The sequence below is a fragment of the Dama dama genome, chromosome 5 (assembly GCF_033118175.1).
Source record: "Dama dama isolate Ldn47 chromosome 5, ASM3311817v1, whole genome shotgun sequence".
NCBI lineage: Eukaryota > Metazoa > Chordata > Mammalia > Artiodactyla > Cervidae > Dama > Dama dama.
In genome coordinates, this window is record NC_083685.1 from 27238055 (window position 1) to 27256814 (window position 18760).

Consider the following 18760-nt stretch of genomic DNA (forward strand, 5'->3'; position numbering starts at 1 on the left):
CCCACATTTGCTTTCCTCTCTCTTCCTCTCCCTCCTTCCCACCGTTCTGTGTGTGTATTTCATGACTTACACAAGTCCAGGCCAGTCCAGGGCATTGAGGACTCCACACTCTGGGCTTGTCTTACTTTGTCCTCTTGGCTGTGGTGCTGTTACGTATCTGAGGCAAGAATACTGTACGCTATACAAATGATGCTGTGTAACTTCCCGTGGCATCACACAGATGCTCAAGTGTCCCTTTGTCCCGTTACCAGTGACTCTGAGTTTGATCACTTGGTTAAGGTTGCACTTGCTTTGTATCTTTTCCTCTTTGAACTGGCAGGTAATCTGTGGCTGGCACTGCACAGTGTGAATGTCTGTTGCCAGCAGCTTTCTCCTCATTTCTTCTCTAGACACCCCACCCTTTGTTTATTATCACTGTGAATTTTGGGTTTGGGGGATTTGTTTTATATTGGTTGTATGATAATCCATTGTCGTTATATTCCATTTGATGGTGACATTGTCTCACATTTGGCCCCCCTGTTCCTTGAGCACTTTGTCACTTTTGGCCTAAGATACTCTAGATTTAGCTGGTGCTTCCCCTACCTCGGACCTGGGGTCAGTCATTTCTCCTAGGAATCATGGTTCCTTTTAGTGAGTGTTTAGAAATCTAAATCTAGACAGAGTGAGTATTTTTTATGAAGTAAAATTCATGAAAATGTTTAGCCAAATCATATTACCATATACTCCAACAGGAAGTCCCAGTTACTTTATGACAGTAAATAGTGATTGACTGGGGAAGGGGTGGTTAGCATTGAATTCCTACAGCCCAGCGCTGCACTGAGCATATCAGTGAATGTTCATCACGTGAGTGAACAGGAACATACTGCTATTCTATGGTTCTTATATCATACGTGAAGTGTTATTAATTCATTGTAGACTATGGCTGTCAAAGGTTGCATATTCCCTAGAGCACCAATTAAGAAAGGCTAAAAATCTAACAGAGACTGTTAAAGAGAACGTTAAAAATGCTTTATTAATGCAAAAGAAAGCAGAAAAGTGGGGAGGGGAAGGGAAAAGAACAAATAGACAACTAGAAGGCAAAAGCGATTGTTAACACCATCTATACAAATAATTACATTAAATGTAAGTAGACTAAAAGCTCTAGTTAAAAGGCAGAAATTTAGACTACATTAAAGTGCAAAACCTAATACTAAGCTGCTTATAAGAGACACTTTAAATACACAAATACTTTGATATCTAAAAGACTGAAAAAAGACACACCATACAGGGCTAATAAGAAGAAAGGTGATATGGCTGTTTCAATAGGAGACCACACAGACTTGAAGCAATGGTGCTAGAAATAAAGAAGGCCTTTTCATAATGATGAAGGGATCAGTTCTTCATGAGCACACAATGTTTTAAATGTGAGCATTGAATAAAAGCTTTAAAATACTTGAAACAGAAACTGAAAGAATTAAAGGGAAAAAAGGCAGGCAGTATAACAGTACAGATGCAGCAAATGTAAACAGCACCATTAACCACCTAACACTATGCCCTGCAGTGAAGCATGTACACTCTCATGACGCGCATGTGGGTCAGTCACCAAGCTAGACCATTCTCTGTACCACTGGATTAGTGCCAGTACGTTCAGATAACACAGAGTGTGTCTTCCTACCACATGACTAAGTGTGCATGCATGCTAAGTTGCTCAGTCGTGTCCGACTCTGTGCAATCCCACGGACTGCAGCCCGCCAGGCTCCTCTGTCCATGGGATTCTCCAGCCAAGAATACTGGATTGGGTTTCCATGTCCTCCTTCAGGGGATCTTCCCAGCCCAGGGATCGAACCTGAGTCTCTTATGTCCCTGCATTGGCAGGCGGGTTCCTTACTACTAGCACCACCTAGGAGGGCCGACTTTAAGTATAAAAATCTGTTAAAGGATATCGGGAAAGATCCCAAATATTTGAAAATTAACATATTTGAAAATTACCCATAGGTCAAAAAGAAATCACAAGAGAAAGTAGAAAATAGTTTGAAATGAATAATAATGAAAATGTAACACTCAAGTCTGTGGGGTGCAATTGTGCTCACAAAGAAGTTACTAGCTTTAAGTGTTTATATTAAAAAAAAAAGAGCAAAGTCTAAAAACTGTGATCTAATCTTCTATCTTAAGCTAGAAAAAAGAAGATTAAATTAAACCAAAAGTAAGTAGAAGCAAGGAAATAATAAAAGTAAGATCAGAAATCAACAAAACAGAACAGAAAACAGACTCACAGAGGAAAATAGTAAAACCAAATGATGGTTCTTTGAAAATGGTTTTTTTAATTGGTTAATGTGTTTTTAGATTGATCAAGAATGAAAGACCCAATAGATATTAAAAGAATAAGGAAATAAATACCTTGCCAATAAACTTAACAATTTCGGTGAAATGGACAAATTTCCTTGAAAGAAACAAACTGCAAACGGACAACAGAAGAAGTGGAAAGTCTGAATAGCCCCATGTCTGCTAAAGGAATTTAATTTATAATTTAAAACTTTCCACAAAGCTGAGGCCCAGATGACTTTTATCAGTAGACTCTAACAAACACTCAAGAAAAAGGAGAACACCAGTTTTGTAGACACTTCAAAGGAAATAGAAGAGAGAACACTTCACTTCATGAGACCACCCTGAAGCAGATGGGCAGGTGTGTGCATGTGGAATGTGTTTTGTCAGGGGGTGTAGATGTAGTCATGAACTAATATTCTCAGGAAAGTAAGTGCAAAAATTCTTAACAAAATGTTAGCTGATTTTAGTGTAGCAGTTTACTAGAAGGATAATACTAATACATCAGGACAAATGGAATTTGTTTCAGAAGTGCAGAGTTCTTTAACATTGAAAAACCAGTCGTCGTAATTCACATTGTTGACAAAACAAATGAAGAAAATCACATAATATCTCAATAGATGCAGAAAAAAGTATTTGACACAATTGATCACCCATTCATTAAAAAGAAAAATGGGGGGGAAATATTTTTGGCAAAAGCAGGAATAGAAAGAAATCTTTTCCATCCGATTTTATTTTTTGCTGCACCCAGCAGTTTTCGGGAACTTAGTTCCCTTACCAGGGATTGAACCCTGGCCCTCAGCAGTGAAAAGGTGGTGTCCTAACCACTGGACCACTAGGGAATTCCTGAAGGGCATCTTTGAAAAACCTGCAACTAACATCACACTTCCTAGTGCCTTCCTCTGAGATTAGAGACAAGGCCAGGGTGTCTGCTGTGTAATAGAATTCATAGCCATGACAATAAGGCAAGAAAAAGAAATAGAAGGCATAAAGATTGCAAAGGAAAACGTAAAACTGTGTCTTCTTACATAATTATTTAAAATCTTAAGGAACCTCTTATTTCTGTATACTAGCATGAAACAATTTAAAAATGAAGTTAAAAGCAATACCATCCATAACAGTATCAGAAAAGCAAACTACTTAGGGATTAATGTAAGGAAATGTGTAAAATCTCTTTACAATGAAAACCATAAACCATTTCAGAGAAAATGTTTAGGAAACTTAAAGAAATGGAGAGAAAGTCCATATTCATGGATTGGAAGGCTCGGTATCAGTCAGACGCTCTTCTCCACAAATTGATCTGTAGATCCAATACAGTCCCGATCAAAACTCTCATGGGCTTCTTGTAGGTGTTGGCAAACTGACTAGCAGTCAGAAAAACCTTGAGGACTTCCCTGGTGGTCCAGTGGTTGAGAGTCCTGCTGCCATTGCCAGAGTCACAGGTTCAATCCCTGGTCCAGGAAGATCCCACATGCCACAGAGCCACTAACCCCACGAGCCACAACTGCTGAAGCTCATGTCCTGGAGCCCGTGCTCCGCAACAAGAGAAGCCACAAGCCTGCTCCACAACTAGAGAGCAGCCCCTTCGCCGCAAGTAGAGAAAAGCCGCGTGTAGCAACAAAGACCCGGCGCAGCCAAAAACAAAAAGAAAATTAAAAAAAAAAAGAAAAAACTTTGAAAGCTAAATTGGAAGACTTTTACTACTAAATCAAGACTTACTAGAAAGCTTCATCAATCAGACAGTATGTACTGTACACCTTTAAGAGGTAAAGAGCCAAAACAGTACAGTGAGGAAAGTCTTTTCAACAAAATTTGCTTGAATAACTGGATATCAAAGTGGAAGAACAGTGACCTGTACCCCATATACCAAGTTTAACTGAAGATGTATCACAGACCTAAATGTGAAAACTGAAACCATTCTTTTTTTTTTTTTTCTTTTTTTTTAAGAAAAAAGGAATACGTTTAATGAAGTGACAGAGAATCTTGAGGATATAGAAAATTCCACCATAAGAGGAAAAGGTTATAAATTTGACTTCATTGAAATTAAAAATTTCATTCAAAAGGCACAGTTAAGAAACTGCATTGACAGGCCCCAGATGGGGAGAAATATTTGCAGTGTGTATCTTTGACAAAGGCCTGTGTCAATACCAAAAAGACAACCCCATAGAAAAGGGGCAGACTGCTGGAAAAGATGTTTCATGACAGAACATATTTAAGGTCCTCGTCTCCATCAGTCTGGAAGGACATTGTTGTTGAGCTATCAAGGAGAAAAACTACCATGGCTTCCAGTTCTCTGATGAGCACTTGGATGCACAGCCTTCTGGTCAAGCATCTGCAACTTCATATTGCTGGAGCATTTACTGTGTGCCTGGGAGTTGAGTTTTTCTCTCAAGTGTGCTGTGGGTGAATCAGGAAAGAAGGCATACGCAGTTTCCTACACAAATTGTGATTCCGTAAAAGATCTGGAGGAGATGAGGAAGGCTGGTGTCTTTCAGAGGGCAAAGTGGTTTTGGAATGTAAAAGAATTTCTTTGGGTTGAGTTCCATGGTAGTTTGTCACTTAACCTGTGTTCCTAAAGTATGAACTGTGAACATCTGGGCTAAGGAATAGTTTTTCTTGATAAATAAACAACTAATAAATACTGTGCATGAGAAAAAGAATATATTTAAATAGCCAGTGAAGATAGCGTATGAAAAGATGCTTAGCTTCATTAGTCATCTGTTAGGGAAATGCAGATTAAAACCACAATGCGGTACTCTTTACACTGACATAAGCAAGCCCGGTATTACGTAATAAGTGTCGATAAGCGTGTGAGCAGCCGTAATCCTGAGACGTAGCTGAGGGCGGGGGCAGGGTGGTCCAGCACTTGATAAACAGTTTGGCAGTTTCTTACAGAGTTACACATATACTGCTCCGTGGCCCAATTCTGCTAGTCCCAGGTGACCACTCCCCATAAACATTTGCCCCCAAATGCCCAATTGCCAAAAGTTGGAAACAACTCAGGTATCGGTTAACAGGAGAAAGCCTAAACTGTATGAAGGCAGATTCATACAGTGTATAATCAAAATAGAAACCATTACAATCAACGCATTTTTTTGCCAATGAGAAATAAGTTTGTTTCTTCCTGTAGCATGAAATCTGTGCTTCGGGATTCAACCAGCTCTTGGAAAGCAGTTTCTGCCTCCTGCGGGTTGCAGAAGCATTTTCCCTGCAAAAAGTTGTTGAGATGCTTGAAGAATTGATAATTACTTGGCAAGAGGTCAGGTGAATATGGCGAATGAGGCAAAACTTCGTAGCCTAATTTGTTTAACTTTTGAAGCGCTGGTTACGCAATGTGCAGTTGGGTGTAGTGCAGATGAATTGGGCCCATTCTGTTGACCAATGCAGGTGTTGCAATTTTCAGTGCGTCTCGTTAATTTGCTGAGCATACTTCTCAGATGTAATGGTTTTCACGAGGATTCAAAAAGCTGTAGTGGATCAGACTAGCAGCAGACCACCAAACAGTGACTATGACCTTTTTTTGGTGCAGGTTTGGCTTTGAAAAGTGCTTTGGAGATTCTTTTGGTCCAGCCACTGAGCTGGTTGTCGCCACTTGTATAAAATCCACTTTTTGTGGCATGTCACAATCTGATCGAGAAATGGTTCATTGTTGTGTACAATAAGGGAAGATGACACTTCAAAAGGACAATGCTTTTGACTTGCAGTCAGCTCATGAGGCACCCACTTATCAAGCTTTTTCACCTTTCCAATTTGTGTCAAATGCCAGAAAACTGTAGAATGGTAGACACTGAATTCATTGGCAACTTCTCGGGTAGTTGTAAGAGGATCAGCTTCAGTGATCCTCTCAGTTGGTCATTGCCAGCTTCCGATGGCCGCCCACTACACTCCTTATCTTCAAGACTCCCATCTCCTTTGCAAAACTTCTTGAACCACCACTGCACTGTCCTTTTGTTAGCAGTTCCTGGGCTAAATGCATAACATTGTTAATGTTGTGAGTTGTCTCTGATGCTTTATGACCCATTTGAACTCTAATAAGAAAATCACTCGAATTTGCTGTTTATCTCACATCATTTCTAAAATAAATGTAAACAGTAAGTAATAAGTCATTACCAAAAAAAAAAAAAACCGTAAAGCAAGAAATGTGTGTTAAAATGATGTATATAACAAAACTGCATCTATTTAAAATGTATTCCAGTGTCAAACAGCAAAGTTCTGCATTGCAAAACCGCAATTACTTTTGCACCAACCTAATATGTGCTAGAAATCAGAGCAGTGGGTCCTGTGAGGGAGGGGAACGGGGTGCAGATGGCAGATCATCAGTGGAAGAACCTTCTGGATGATGGAATGTCCCTGATCTTGAGAGGTTTCTGGGTTTCACCATGTGTGCAACTTGCCAGAATCAACAAACAGCACTTCAGACCTTTGCATTTTGCTGGATGCAAAGCACACCTCAATTTAAAATAACACTATTAATAATTAGATTACTTAATTCCTTAAGCAAACACTTGGAAAGTTTTGTTATGAGATCAAGTTGTAGTGATTTACAGGTCAGGATTGCTAACCTACCTTTATTTCATATTGGCAGCCACAGGAGCTTAGCTAGATTTGGGGTTGAAGTCACTTCTTTTTTTTTTCCCCTGCTTCCTTTGAAATCCTAGGCATGTGTTTACAGACAAAAATTCACAAAACCTCTGCAGTATAGGAAGTAGGCCTGTGGTATTATGCACTTTCCCCCTCTGTGCGTCCACCCCAGGAACAGCCTCTTCTTTCTCGACCACTTCTCCTCATCCAGGCCTGCACAGAGGCCACCTGCCCACAGCCTAGCTCGCTGGGGGACACTTCCCGCAGCTGACGTCGCCAGGCTGTCACCACCCGGGGCCAGGCCCTGGTGCTGTGATTGAGGCAGAGCCAGAAAGCTGTGCCCTTCCAGACGGGAGATCAGCTTGCCTCTCTGGCTCAGCCGTCTGCTGCGCCAGGGGCCCCTCCGGAGCCTAACCGGGGCCTGGACCCAAGCACGAGCCCCCTCAAGTGCCCGGGGTGGCCCTGCCCGGACCCCACACTCTGCCACCAAGGCAGATGGGGCACCAGGGAAATGCCCTGCTGAGTGACAGGTCGGGTGGCAGGTGAAATGGTGAGAGGATGTGAGGACAGACCCTGGGATGTCTGCAGGTTGAGGAGAGCCTGCAGGCTGCCTGAGTCCTGAGGAGCCGAGAGGAGTCTGAGCTATGCAGGCGGTGACCGGGGGTGTCCGTATTTAGAGCAATAAATATTTGCAGGGGTCACTACAGCACTGGGAGCCTGTCATCCACCCTCCAGCTGGCACCTTGCACAGTTTGGGCATCAGGCTCATGAAATTCACGGTGACCTATGTCTGCAAAGAATCTCCCAGAAATGCTCAGTCACAGCAAGAGGGCAGGCTGCGGAGGCCCCTGTGCTGTGTGCCGGGATGGGCTTCTCAAGGCCTGGCAACAGGTGGTCTTTCAGGAGAAGCCCAGAGGAGGGGCTCAGCGCCCGTCTGCACTTCCACACTTTGACCATCTACACATGTTCCCTCTTTCTTGAGGTGTTTTAGGGGCATGGGAAGGAGGGTCACAGGGCAGGATGTAGCATGAGACCTTCGGGAAGCTCAGGGATCGTCTCCTCTGGGCAGGGGAAGGGTCTGGAAAGGGGAGACGGAGCTGGGGGCGCATTTCTGACGTGGAATTGCAGGCCTTGGTGACTTGGAGCATGTGGGCCACGGTCAGCGAGACTGGCTGTAGGGACCAGCGGAGCGCAGGCCACCCCGGGGGGCTGTCCGCCTCCGGCCAGAAGGACACCCTGAGTTTTCGTGCTCGCAGTGCTTGCTTTTAATGATTTCCCATTTCTGGCTGGAGATTCCCATTAAGTCAGCATAAATGAACAGGAGGCATAAGCAGCACTCAGTTGCTTATCTTGGGTGTTTAAATGCAGATAAAGTGCTGAGCGTGTTGTAAACCCACAGGCATCTGACTTCAGGACTTCTGTCTCAAAGGTGGTCTACATTTCACTTCTTGCATGGCTTTTTATATTGTTACACCCATCCCCGTTTCAAGTTAAAGATACATAGTTCTTAAAAAGAGTTAATGTGTATAGAAGGGGGAAGTTGCTGAATTCTCCTGGAACACACCCAGCACTCCTTCAGAGCTATCGCTGTGCCTTTGTCTAACACCGCTTTCCTTCCAGGAGCCCCCACGAGAAGAAGAAGAAGAGACGCTCACGGTCACGGACCAAGTCCAAGGCCGGATCTCAGCCAGCCTCCCCGAGCAAGCAGCCCGCGCGCCGCCACTCGGCCAGCATCTCTCCTGTGGAGAGCCGGGGCTCCAGCCAGGAGCGCTCCAGGTAGCTCTTCCCTGACCCACCCTGACCTCGGGGCCACGCAGGGGAGCTGAGAGGGGGCGGGCGCGCTGGCAAACCCCCAGACCCCTGCCCCCACACCCTCCTGTGTGTCACTCAGGCGCAAAGTGAGCTGAAGGTGGACACAGAGGTCAGAGAACCTAGGCCGCCTCCTGCACCCCGCACCCTGGGCTGCCCCCCACCCCCGCCGTGAGGCGGAGGGAACCTGGGAGCAGGTGTGGGGCCGCTGCCTCCCCTCCCAGACCTGGGCGCCAAGTCCTGGGGAAGCACCTGCCTCAGATGTAATGTGGCAGCAGCTGTTCCCTAATGATGGTGCCTTCGTCCTCACACAGGCCGTGTGGGGTGGGAGTCGCCCCCTCTGCGGAGCCCCATGTGACCACGGAAGGGAGCAGGCACAGGAGGGCACGGTTGACTGAGCCCCAGAACCCCTGTCAACCCACTGCTCCCTCTAAGCCGGAGCAGACGGGGGTGAAACTTCCTGAGCACAAGGGCTGCAGGGCCATGGGAGTCCACACTGACCATCACGGTCTCCCCATGCCCACGAGGTGGCTCCCCAAGGACTGGCTGCCCTGGTTGTTGGGAGGCATCTGCCAGACAATACCATTTCATAAAGCCGCCCCCACCCATCCACCCAGAGGGGTGCTGGGATCATGTTCCCTCCTGCTTGTAGACCCACTGTTTCCATGAGTGTGAATTTTGGCCCATCTCCCCCAAAACTGGCGGGTGAGTGGCAGAGACCATAGCTCACTTGGGGTGAATCAAAAACTAAGCTGTGGCTTCTTCAAAGGTGAAACTGAGTACAGACTCCATCATCACTTGTGTGTCACGTCCATGCCCCCAAAAGTCAAAAAAATGGCCCGGAGGCGCCCACTCAGGTTATGGTCAGGTTCTGGGAATGGATGCCAGCTCTCTGTGCTGTCCTCCTTCTCTTCATCTTCTTTTAAATGTGTCTTACATGATGTTTACATGAAAATATCTTTTGAGTTAGATTCAGTTCAGTTCAGTCCAATCACTCAGTCGTGTCTGACTCTTTGCGACCCTATGAATCGCAGCATGCCAGGCCTTCCTGTCCATCACCAACTCCCAAAGTTTACTCAAACTCATGTCCATTGAGTCGGTGATGCCATCCAGCCATCTTATCCTCTGTCGTCCCCTTCTCCTCCTGCCCCCAATCCCTCCCAGCATCAGGGTCTTTTCCAATGAGTCAACTCTTCGCATGAGGTGGCCGAAGTATTGGAGTTTCAGCTTCAGCATCAGTCCTTCCAGTGAACACCCTGGACTGATCTCCTAGATTACATTTTATGAAATATTTCAAATTTCTGTTACATAAAATAGACAAGTAAAATACATCCATTTATAAGGTTGCTTTATTTTTTAAAAATACTGGAAATAAATTGGCTTGAAGTATTTTTAAGCCCCCGATTTCTCTCTCTTTGCATTAGGGGAGTTTCTCAGGAAAAGGACGGTCAGATCTCCTCAGCCATCGTTTCTTCCGTGCAGAGCAAAATCACTCAGGTAAGGTGGGAGCTGGTCTCTCTTTGCTCCCGTCTTTTTGTGAAGGGACTAGCCTTCACTTCCTTCTCCTCTTGTGGGTGCTGACGGGGTCCTGGGCTTCTTGTCTGGAAGTCGCGGGGTGGCTGAGCCCTGAGCTTCCCTCTCCGGGCAGCCCTGTCTCCTCCTTCCCAGGGTGGGCCTGTGGGGTCGACTCCTGGGCCCTGAGCCCATGAGACCGCCTCAGGTCCCGGCAGCGGGGCTGGGACGGAACCCTGCCCTGAGCGCATCCATGACCCCTAGCACGTCGCCCCCAGTCTCCTGTGTCTTCACCTCACCTCATCTCTCCTCACACAGGATCTCATGGCCAAAGTAAGAGCGATGCTAGCAGCTTCCAAAAACATGCAGACCAGCGCCTCCTGAGACACGGGCCTCGGGCGACTGGGCTCCAGAAGCCGGCAGAGCAGAGAGCCCCGACCTGCACAGACCTTCCCCCCCCACCTCACCCCCCGGGGCTCCTGGACAGTTGGCGGGTTTTGTAAATTAATTTTTGATGACATTTTCAGTTTAAGATTTTTGACCAGCAGTCTCTTACCTGTATATTTGTAAATAATATCATGTTTCTGTGAAAATGTATTATCAAATAAAATGGGAGGAAAACACCTTTTTTAGCTAGTAACTATGGGCAGTTTCTTCCTTGTCTGGCTTGTGAGTTTTTTTTTTTTACTGTTTGTCGTCTGTCACTGGCCTCTAACACTTGTCATGTGGGTGTCAGGGGACGTGGGGATGGCTGTTGGTTTTGCCAGTCTGACAGCAACACCCCTCCCCAGGCGTACAACCACCACACCTCCCACCCCGGGCTCCTGCGCCCCCACCTGTGGTCAGAGGTCAACACTCCCCTCACCGGGCACAGGGCCACTGCCGTCTCCGCTCCCCACAGAGCAGGGGAGGCGAGCCGCCTGGAGGCCCCTCCACCAGGTGGGGCATCACTGTATGGGTGAGCTCTTATCTTTAGCACCTATGTCCTCCATGTTCACTCAGATGGATGGTGCTGAAGCTGTCCTTTCACTGAACCCTGCTCGCTTGGCCCCCAGCATTAGAACAGCCGCCCATTTTCACCCCACTGCAGGCTTCAGCCACAACCATGAGAGGGCAGCTTGCTTGTGTCAAGTGGGCCTTTCTCTGCAGAGGACTCTAGGCCCCGGGCAGTGCACAGACGCCTGTGTCTCATTTAAAGCACCAGCAGTGAGGGCCTGCCGTCTCTTGTCCATGGTTTGAAGTTCTTCCTCCCAGTAAGAAGTTTCCGCACTGTGCCAAAGTCGGAATTCATCCTGGTTCTGCCAAATTTTCCAGAACCAGAAAATGGATCCTTTAGATGTTCCTTCTCAGAAAGCAGACACCTTCCCAGGGGTCTTGCTGAGGACAGTCAGGAAGATAACAACACACCCCTGGGAACCAACTGTCCAAGGTCGGGCCGGAGGAGGACGGGGCTGGGGCACCGAGCCCGGGGTGCGTGCAGAGCTGAGGGTGAGGACCCACTCCCCGTCCAGCTGTGGTCCTGCTGCCGGGTGGACACGTATGACGTCAGGGTCTCGCACACCTGTCCCTTCACACGGCGGTGGCCACTGCATGCGGAGTTCTGTACTTTGTCCTACGGGCTTGCCTATGAGACGGTGCCCTGTCAGCAGTTAAGGCCCCAGCCCGGCCACCACCATCCAACAGACACAAGCCTGGCGGGTGGACCCAGTGCTTGCATGTCGGGGGTATCCTCTTTTTTTTCCTGCTGTCTGAATAGTCCCTGCGTGACAGCCACACCGGATATCCTAGAACAGACGTCACCTGCGCACACTGGTACCACGGAGTCTGCAGTAGAAGTCCCACGGTACATATCCTTTTGATTTTGATGCGAATAACTGTCCTCCAGAAAGCGCTCTTTGCCAGCCAAACATGAGTATCTTTTCAACATCCTCATCAAAGCAGTGTGACTCACACGTTACCTTGGCTGAATCAGAGAGATGAAAAGTTCTCACATTTTCATTTCGTTTCTTTAATTATGAGCAAGATTGAGCAACTTCCCCTGTATTTATAAATCCCTTTGTATTTCTCCTCTGCAAACCAGCCCTGTGCTTTGGCTCTTTATTACTATTGAGTTGCTTATTGCACAGTAAGCACCCCTTTCTGTATTATTTACTTTGTAAGTAATTTTCTCCCAATTTGTCACCTCTCTTTTAACTTTATAGGTTTTTTTGAGCCTGCAAAAATTGCTTTTTTTTAAAACATGGTCCTTCATTTTCCTCACGACGTCTGGGTACTGTGTCCTTAGACCTTGGGCACCGACCGTGACTTCCATTCTCTCTGCTATCTGTACGCCTCTGTTGCTTGGTGCAGGGTCACTGTTTAGCTGTTCCACTGTGAAGGAACTGGGAGCATGAGCCAGACAAAGATTCTTGGCAGGAAAAGGATGACTTGGACCAGTGCCAGCAGGACACCCACCGACCGAGCACCTTGGGGTGGGGAGTCTGCCGTGGGCCCGCATCTTCCTCTGATGTCCAGAGTCATCCGTGAGGGCAGCAGTGGGAAAGCACTTGGCAGAGGTTGCTGCGGCTGGGGCTGGGGCTTCGTCCAGGCGTCTGTCAGGCCCTGTCTAACACGCTGGGCCTTTCTGTTTGCAACCAAGTGCTCCAGGGTGATGGCACGCAGCCTCGTTTAGAGGTCCCGGGAACATGGCAGGTGACATCGAGCTGTCAGGGGAGTGGCGTGGTACAGTGAGGAAATACGGTCTTTACACAGACGTCCCCCAGAAGACACCTGTCGTGGACTCTGTGTCTGGGGTCCATGAGACTGGCAACCACCATCACCACAGCGGGAATGGGAGGAGAGGCCCCTGGTCCAGCGCAGGTCTGGGCAGGACCCCCGGATGTGGTCTCCCTCATCAGCTCAGCTGCCCCCCGGGGCGGAAGACCGGCAACCGGGGCAGCCTCCCCATCCCCTCGGTGAACAGCACGCTCTCGCATCCTACAACTGAAAAAGCCAGGGTATCAGGCCAAAAAAACTTTTCTCTCCTTATCACGCGTGTGCAATAATGGATCTGGATCATCTCTAAGGCTCTTAACATGCAGTAACATTGCTCAAAACACACTCCCACCTATTGTCATTAACGGCTTTGTCTCAACATCCCTACAGCCCCGAGGTGGGTGTGGCTCAGGTCCAAAAGCCCTGCCCTCCACCCCCGACCCCCAGCCAGACCATTCCGCTCCCCTGACCTAGTGAGAGCTCAGGGCCCAGCCACTCCGCCACATTCCCAGAAAGAGACAAGGCTGCTGGGGAAGGCGCTTCATCCAGGACAAGACTACAATGGCAGAAAGCATGGAGGTGGGGGTGGGGGAGGGGGCCAAGGGGAAGCAGGGTGGGGGGGGGGAGGCGGCAGTGAGGCCAGGCTGCTGCCAAGAAGAGGCTGGAAACTCAACCCAACAGCCAAACGTCCCAATCCAGCAGGCGGTTTTCAGCAGAGTTTGCGGTTTCATTTGTGTTGAATTAAGTGATCATTCGTATGGTTAAATGTGAATGATCCTTGTGCTTCCTTCCAAATTGCTCTTTACAACCACAGGGAAATAGGAAACTCTGGTCTCCTTGGGCTTCCCTGGGGGCTCAGCTGTAAAGAATCCGCCTGCAATGTGGAGACCTGGGTTGGATCCCTGGGTCGGGAAGACACCCTGGAGAAGGTAATGACTACCCACTCCAGTATTCTTGCCTGGAGAGTCCCATGGACAGAGGAGCCTGTTGGGCTCCAGTCCATGGGGTCGCAGAGTCAGACACAACTTAGTGATATCTTTCTTTATCTGTTCAGCGATGGTAACAAGGCAGCACGGCACATGTGGTGTTAACAACAGAGGAAAGTCGGTACCAGGGCCATTGGCACTTCTGTATGATCTTCAGTTTTTCTTTTTTTTTTTTAATTTTATCTTTTTATTTTTTTTTTTCTTTAGTTTTTCTATCCATGTAAACTGTTCCACATTTTAAAGTTTTATTTGTTTGGGTTTTTTGTTTGTTTGAGCTGCACCGCATAGCATGAAGCATCTTAGTTCCCCAACCAGGGATCGAACCCATGCCTCCTGCAATGAAGCAGAGAATCCGAACCACTGGACCACCAGGGAGTTCCCAAGGTTTATTTAAAAGAAAAGAAGAAAAAAAGAAACTCAAACCTAAAAACCCTGCCTTCTAAAGCTGGGACTAGGAATGCCTGCATTTTGAAAGCATGTCAGCTTGAAGGATGAGTGCACATGAGCTACTCACGGGGACTCACTGGGAACCCTGGGCCCTGAAGTCCAGCAGGGAGAAGACAGGGCATCACTCAGGAGGAGTGGCCTCAGTCACGGTGACACTGTCTGCAGAATGCCTGGAGGGCACCGCCTCCCACTGCCGAGGCTGCCACCGAACACAGGCGCCCCACAACAGGGCTCCAGAGCTGATCTTCCACAACGTCGTGTAAACTGATAGGAGATTATTCCCTCCACCACAGAGCACTGGAACCAGGGGACTGAACACCAATAAAGAAATATTTGTTGACTTCAATAAAGTCAAGGCTCAGAGATGCATTGCCTGCTCTCATTATTTGTCACAGACTTGTTCAGAATGAGCGTGCGTGCGTGCGTGTGTGTGCTAAGTCCATTCATCCGGGGTGAGGACAAGGAAGCCCCTGATGGTGACAGGCAGCACCAACCCTTCCCAAGTTGGGGAGGTGGCCCTGGCTGCAGCTTAGGGAACAGCAGGAAGGCAGGAGAGGCACAGAGGACCGTTAGCAGCTGTGTCAGGGTCCTGGGGCTACTCAAACCACCATTTTGCTGTTGTTGTTGTTGTTTAGTCACACAGTCGTGTCTGACTCTCTGCGACCCCATCCATGGACTGTAGCCCACCAGGCTCCTCTGTCCATGGGATTCTTCAGGCAAGAATACTGCAGTGGGTTGCCATTCCCTTCTTCAGGGGATCTTCCCAACCCAGGAACTGAACCCACACCTCCTCCTTGGCCGGCAGATTCTTTAGCACTGAGCCATCACTAACAAGGGCCTGCAAACCCAGGAGTTTGTCCTCTTGGCTCTGGAGGCCAGAAGTCTGAGTCCTGGGTGTTTCAGGGTTGGTTCCTCCAGGGGCTCTGATGGTGAGCCAGCCGCTGCTCCTCCCGCTCCCAGTGCTGCCGGCATCCTCGAGTCCTTGGCTTGTGGCCACATCATCACTCCTATCTCTGCCTCCTCCTCTCCGTGCGTTGCCCCCCTTCTCACCTCCTCTGAGGATTCCCATCACTGGGTTTGGGCACCACGTAGCTCAGTGGTACTGGAAGGACTGATGCTGAAGCTGAAATTCCAATACTTTGGCCACCTGATGCGAAGAGCTGTCTCATTTGAAAAGACCCTGATGACGGGAAAGATTGAGGGCAGGAGGAGAAGGGGACAACAGAGGATGAGATGGTTGGATGGCATCACAGACTCAATGGACATGGGTTTGGGTGGACTCTGGGAGTTGGTGATGGACAGGGAGGCCTGGCGTGCTGTGGTTCATGGGATCGCAAAGAGTCGGATACGACTGAGCGACTGAACTGAACTGAACTGAGCTCAGTGGTAAAGAATCTGCCTGCCAACACAGGAGACACAGGAGACATGAATTCAATCTTTGGGTCAGGAAAATCCTCTGGAGAAGCGAATGGCAATCCACTCCAGTATTCTTGCCTGGAGAATCCCATGGACAGAGGAGCCTGGCATGCTATAGTCCACAGGGTCGCTAAGAGTCAGACATGACTAAACGCGTACGCATGCTGCATGCTGGATAATCCAGGATGGTCATCTCCAGAGCCTTAACTTTTATTCCATCTGTAACAACCACTCTTCAAATAAGCTCACATTCTCAGGTTCTGGGTGGATATGGATTTGGGGGGACACCACTCACCCTGACGCGCAGCCTTGGAAGGAAACCCAAACGCTATGGAAGAGCAGGCTTTAGCTCTGAGGAACGCAGGGCTGAGTCAAGAGCAGTGGGAGCATCAGACCCTCCCCCTTTCAGCTGCACTCCCAGAGGGCTAGGCTTCTCCGTAAACTATTTAAGAAGAAGCATCCTTCCTCCCTCTTCCTTCCCCTTCCTGGAAAAGGACAAAGCCCCCCAGACAGAGCACAGACCTGACAGTACCTCCAACGCCTCACCAGCCTGCTTTACTTATGTTGTTCCTTTTTTAAAAAAAAAATGAATTTTTTTTTCTGGCTGTGCCATGCAGGATCTTAGTTTCCCATCCAGGGATCAAACCCGCACCCCCTGTAGTGGAAGGGCAGAGTCTTAACCACAGGACCACCAGGGAGGTCCTTATCTCTTTAATGCCTGTTTAATAGAGATGCACAGTGAAGAGCTGGATTTTGCTAAGTCTACAAAGCTCATCCAATAAGTCGGAAATCTACGGCACGTGACAGAGCAGTCTGTCGTCGCGTGCTTGGCGGCAGTTTCCCTTCTGAGCGCTCTCTGGAATCATGGCACCACTCAGATTCAGTGATGCAGAGTAACTTGGCTTTTTGTCAGCTTTACAAAGTGCCGGCTGCTTTGATCAGCCATTCACTGCGCGGCCAGGGGCAAGAAGAGCGGCGGCCACACAGCACAGATGGGGAGGGCGGGTCAAACCTGCCAGCCCTCCACTTGGGGGGCCTGGAGCAGAGCCCCTAACCCTTCGTCCCCGCATTTCCTTCTCTTCTTTTAAGTGGTGACTCACACCACACCATTTACCGCTTTAAAGCTGAGTGACTTTTAAGTACATCCGTAGTGCTATGCAACCATCAACCACCATCTGATTCCAGAACGTCCCCATCACCCCAAAATAAACCATCTACTCATTACCAGCCGCCCCTTTCCCTTCCCCCAACCCTGGCTGTCTCTGGTTCCTGCCTCTCTAGATTTCATGGTTCTGGACATTTCCTATAATCATACACTCTGTGGCCTTTTCTTTCTGTTTTCCCCGCTTACATAGTGTTTTCCTGGCTCTTCCATGCTGCAGCCTGCATCACAACTTCATAGCTTTTGGGGGGTTGAATAATATTCCATTGTGTGGAACCGCCACATTTGTTTATCCGTCCATCATCATTCGATGGATATTTAGGCAGCTTCCACTTTTGGGCCATTATGAATAATGCTGGGATGGACACTCATGTGCAAGTTTTTGTGTGGACACTGGTTTTCAGCTTAGGTTCTTTTTAAATTGGGCATAGCTATAGCACCCCTGGGAAGGGTGGCCGGAAGAATTCACTGAATTGGGTCTGTATGCCCTTAAATTAGCGCCGGGAGCATAGTGACCGGATGACAAGCCTGGAAGGGGTGCAGGAACATGCATGGTCTGGCCTGTTTCCTTTGAACACTTGCTTCTGGCACCTGCACTCCACTGGACCCACGTGGCGGGGGTGGGGCTGCCAGGCCGACCCTCTGCCCAAGACCCAGGCCAGCCAATCAGCACTTGCCTCTACTTGGCCCAGTGATGGGCTCAGAGGAGATGACAAGTCCCAAGTGAGACAATCCAGGAGCTTCCCTGAAAAGTTAGGAAAGGCCTCCTCTTCTGGGCAAGGGTGGGGGGGCATGAGAGGTCAGCCTTGTGAGAGTCTATGTCCAGAGCCACTGCAACCAGCCATGCCTGAAACCAGCTCTCTGATTGTCCCTGGGCTTCAGCTCGGCTTCTCTGAGGAGCCTGAAACTGCTCCTCTCTCACACAGACCAAAGGGGCCGAGGGGCTAGCCTTGGCTCTGACGGAAGAGGAGGGGGAGCCGAGGCTCAGCCTGAGGGCCTCCGAGCACATCCAACAGCCAATCCCAGCAGCCAGAATGTCTTCTCTTCAGATACCAAGAGGTGAACGCAAGTCTTCTGAACCAGAACTGATCTCTCTTATAATTCCTTCCCTGCAGACTGTGGTCCTCTCGGGCGAGAGAGGGGCTGGGGTGCTCCTTGGGGTATAGCCTGGACAGGCTGGGCAGAGGGTCCAGCTCTAGGTCCAAGAGTTGCCCTTGGGAGGTCGATCGGGGTGAGGCCCAGGGACCCCAGCAGCCCTGCACCCTGACCCCCACAGCCACTCTGCCTGCCCAACACCCTGCACGCTCGGTCCCCGCCCCGACAACCTCTCGCCTTTGACTATTGTCTGCTCACCCTCCATCTGGGGCCAGCTGCAGGCAGAATTGTGTTCCTCCAAAATGCAGACACTGCGGTCCTAACCCCAGCACCTCAATATGTGACTGTATTGAGAGTCAGGGTCTTATAGGTAATTAAGGTAAAGTGAGGCCATTGACTGGGGCTGATCCCATAGGACTGGTATCCTTACAGGAAGAGATGAGGACTCAGACACACACAGGGAGGACCATGTGGGGACATGGCCAGCTACACACCAAGGAGTGAGGCCTCAGAGAGCACCAGCCCTGCAGCACCTCGATCTTGGACTTCCAGCCTCCATGAGAAAATAAATATCTGTGATGCTTGTTACAGCGTCTCTAACGAACTAATACAGCATCGACATGCCAGCAAAACACCCCAAATGTGGCAGCACTAAACACCTCTCACCCATCCTGTCTCCCAGGGGTGCTCCTCAGAG

General features: G+C 48.7%; 1 protein-coding gene across 7 annotated transcripts in view; it reads left to right on the top strand.

Moving 5' to 3' along the window:
• SFSWAP (splicing factor SWAP) overlaps positions 1-10841 on the top strand; it is a 79681-nt gene extending 68840 nt beyond the window's left edge. For 6 of the 7 annotated variants that reach the window (XM_061142135.1, XM_061142137.1, XM_061142136.1 and 3 more), the window contains 3 exons: positions 8503-8658; positions 10116-10188; positions 10522-10841. In XM_061142135.1, the coding sequence (XP_060998118.1) occupies positions 8503-8658; positions 10116-10188; positions 10522-10587 (295 nt within the window). In that variant the 3' untranslated portion in view covers positions 10588-10841. Of the gene's footprint in view, positions 1-8502; positions 8659-10115; positions 10189-10521 lie in introns of those variants that run through there. The other variant, XM_061142138.1, reaches the window with a different exon arrangement.
• Positions 10842-18760: the final 7919 nt, after the last annotated feature.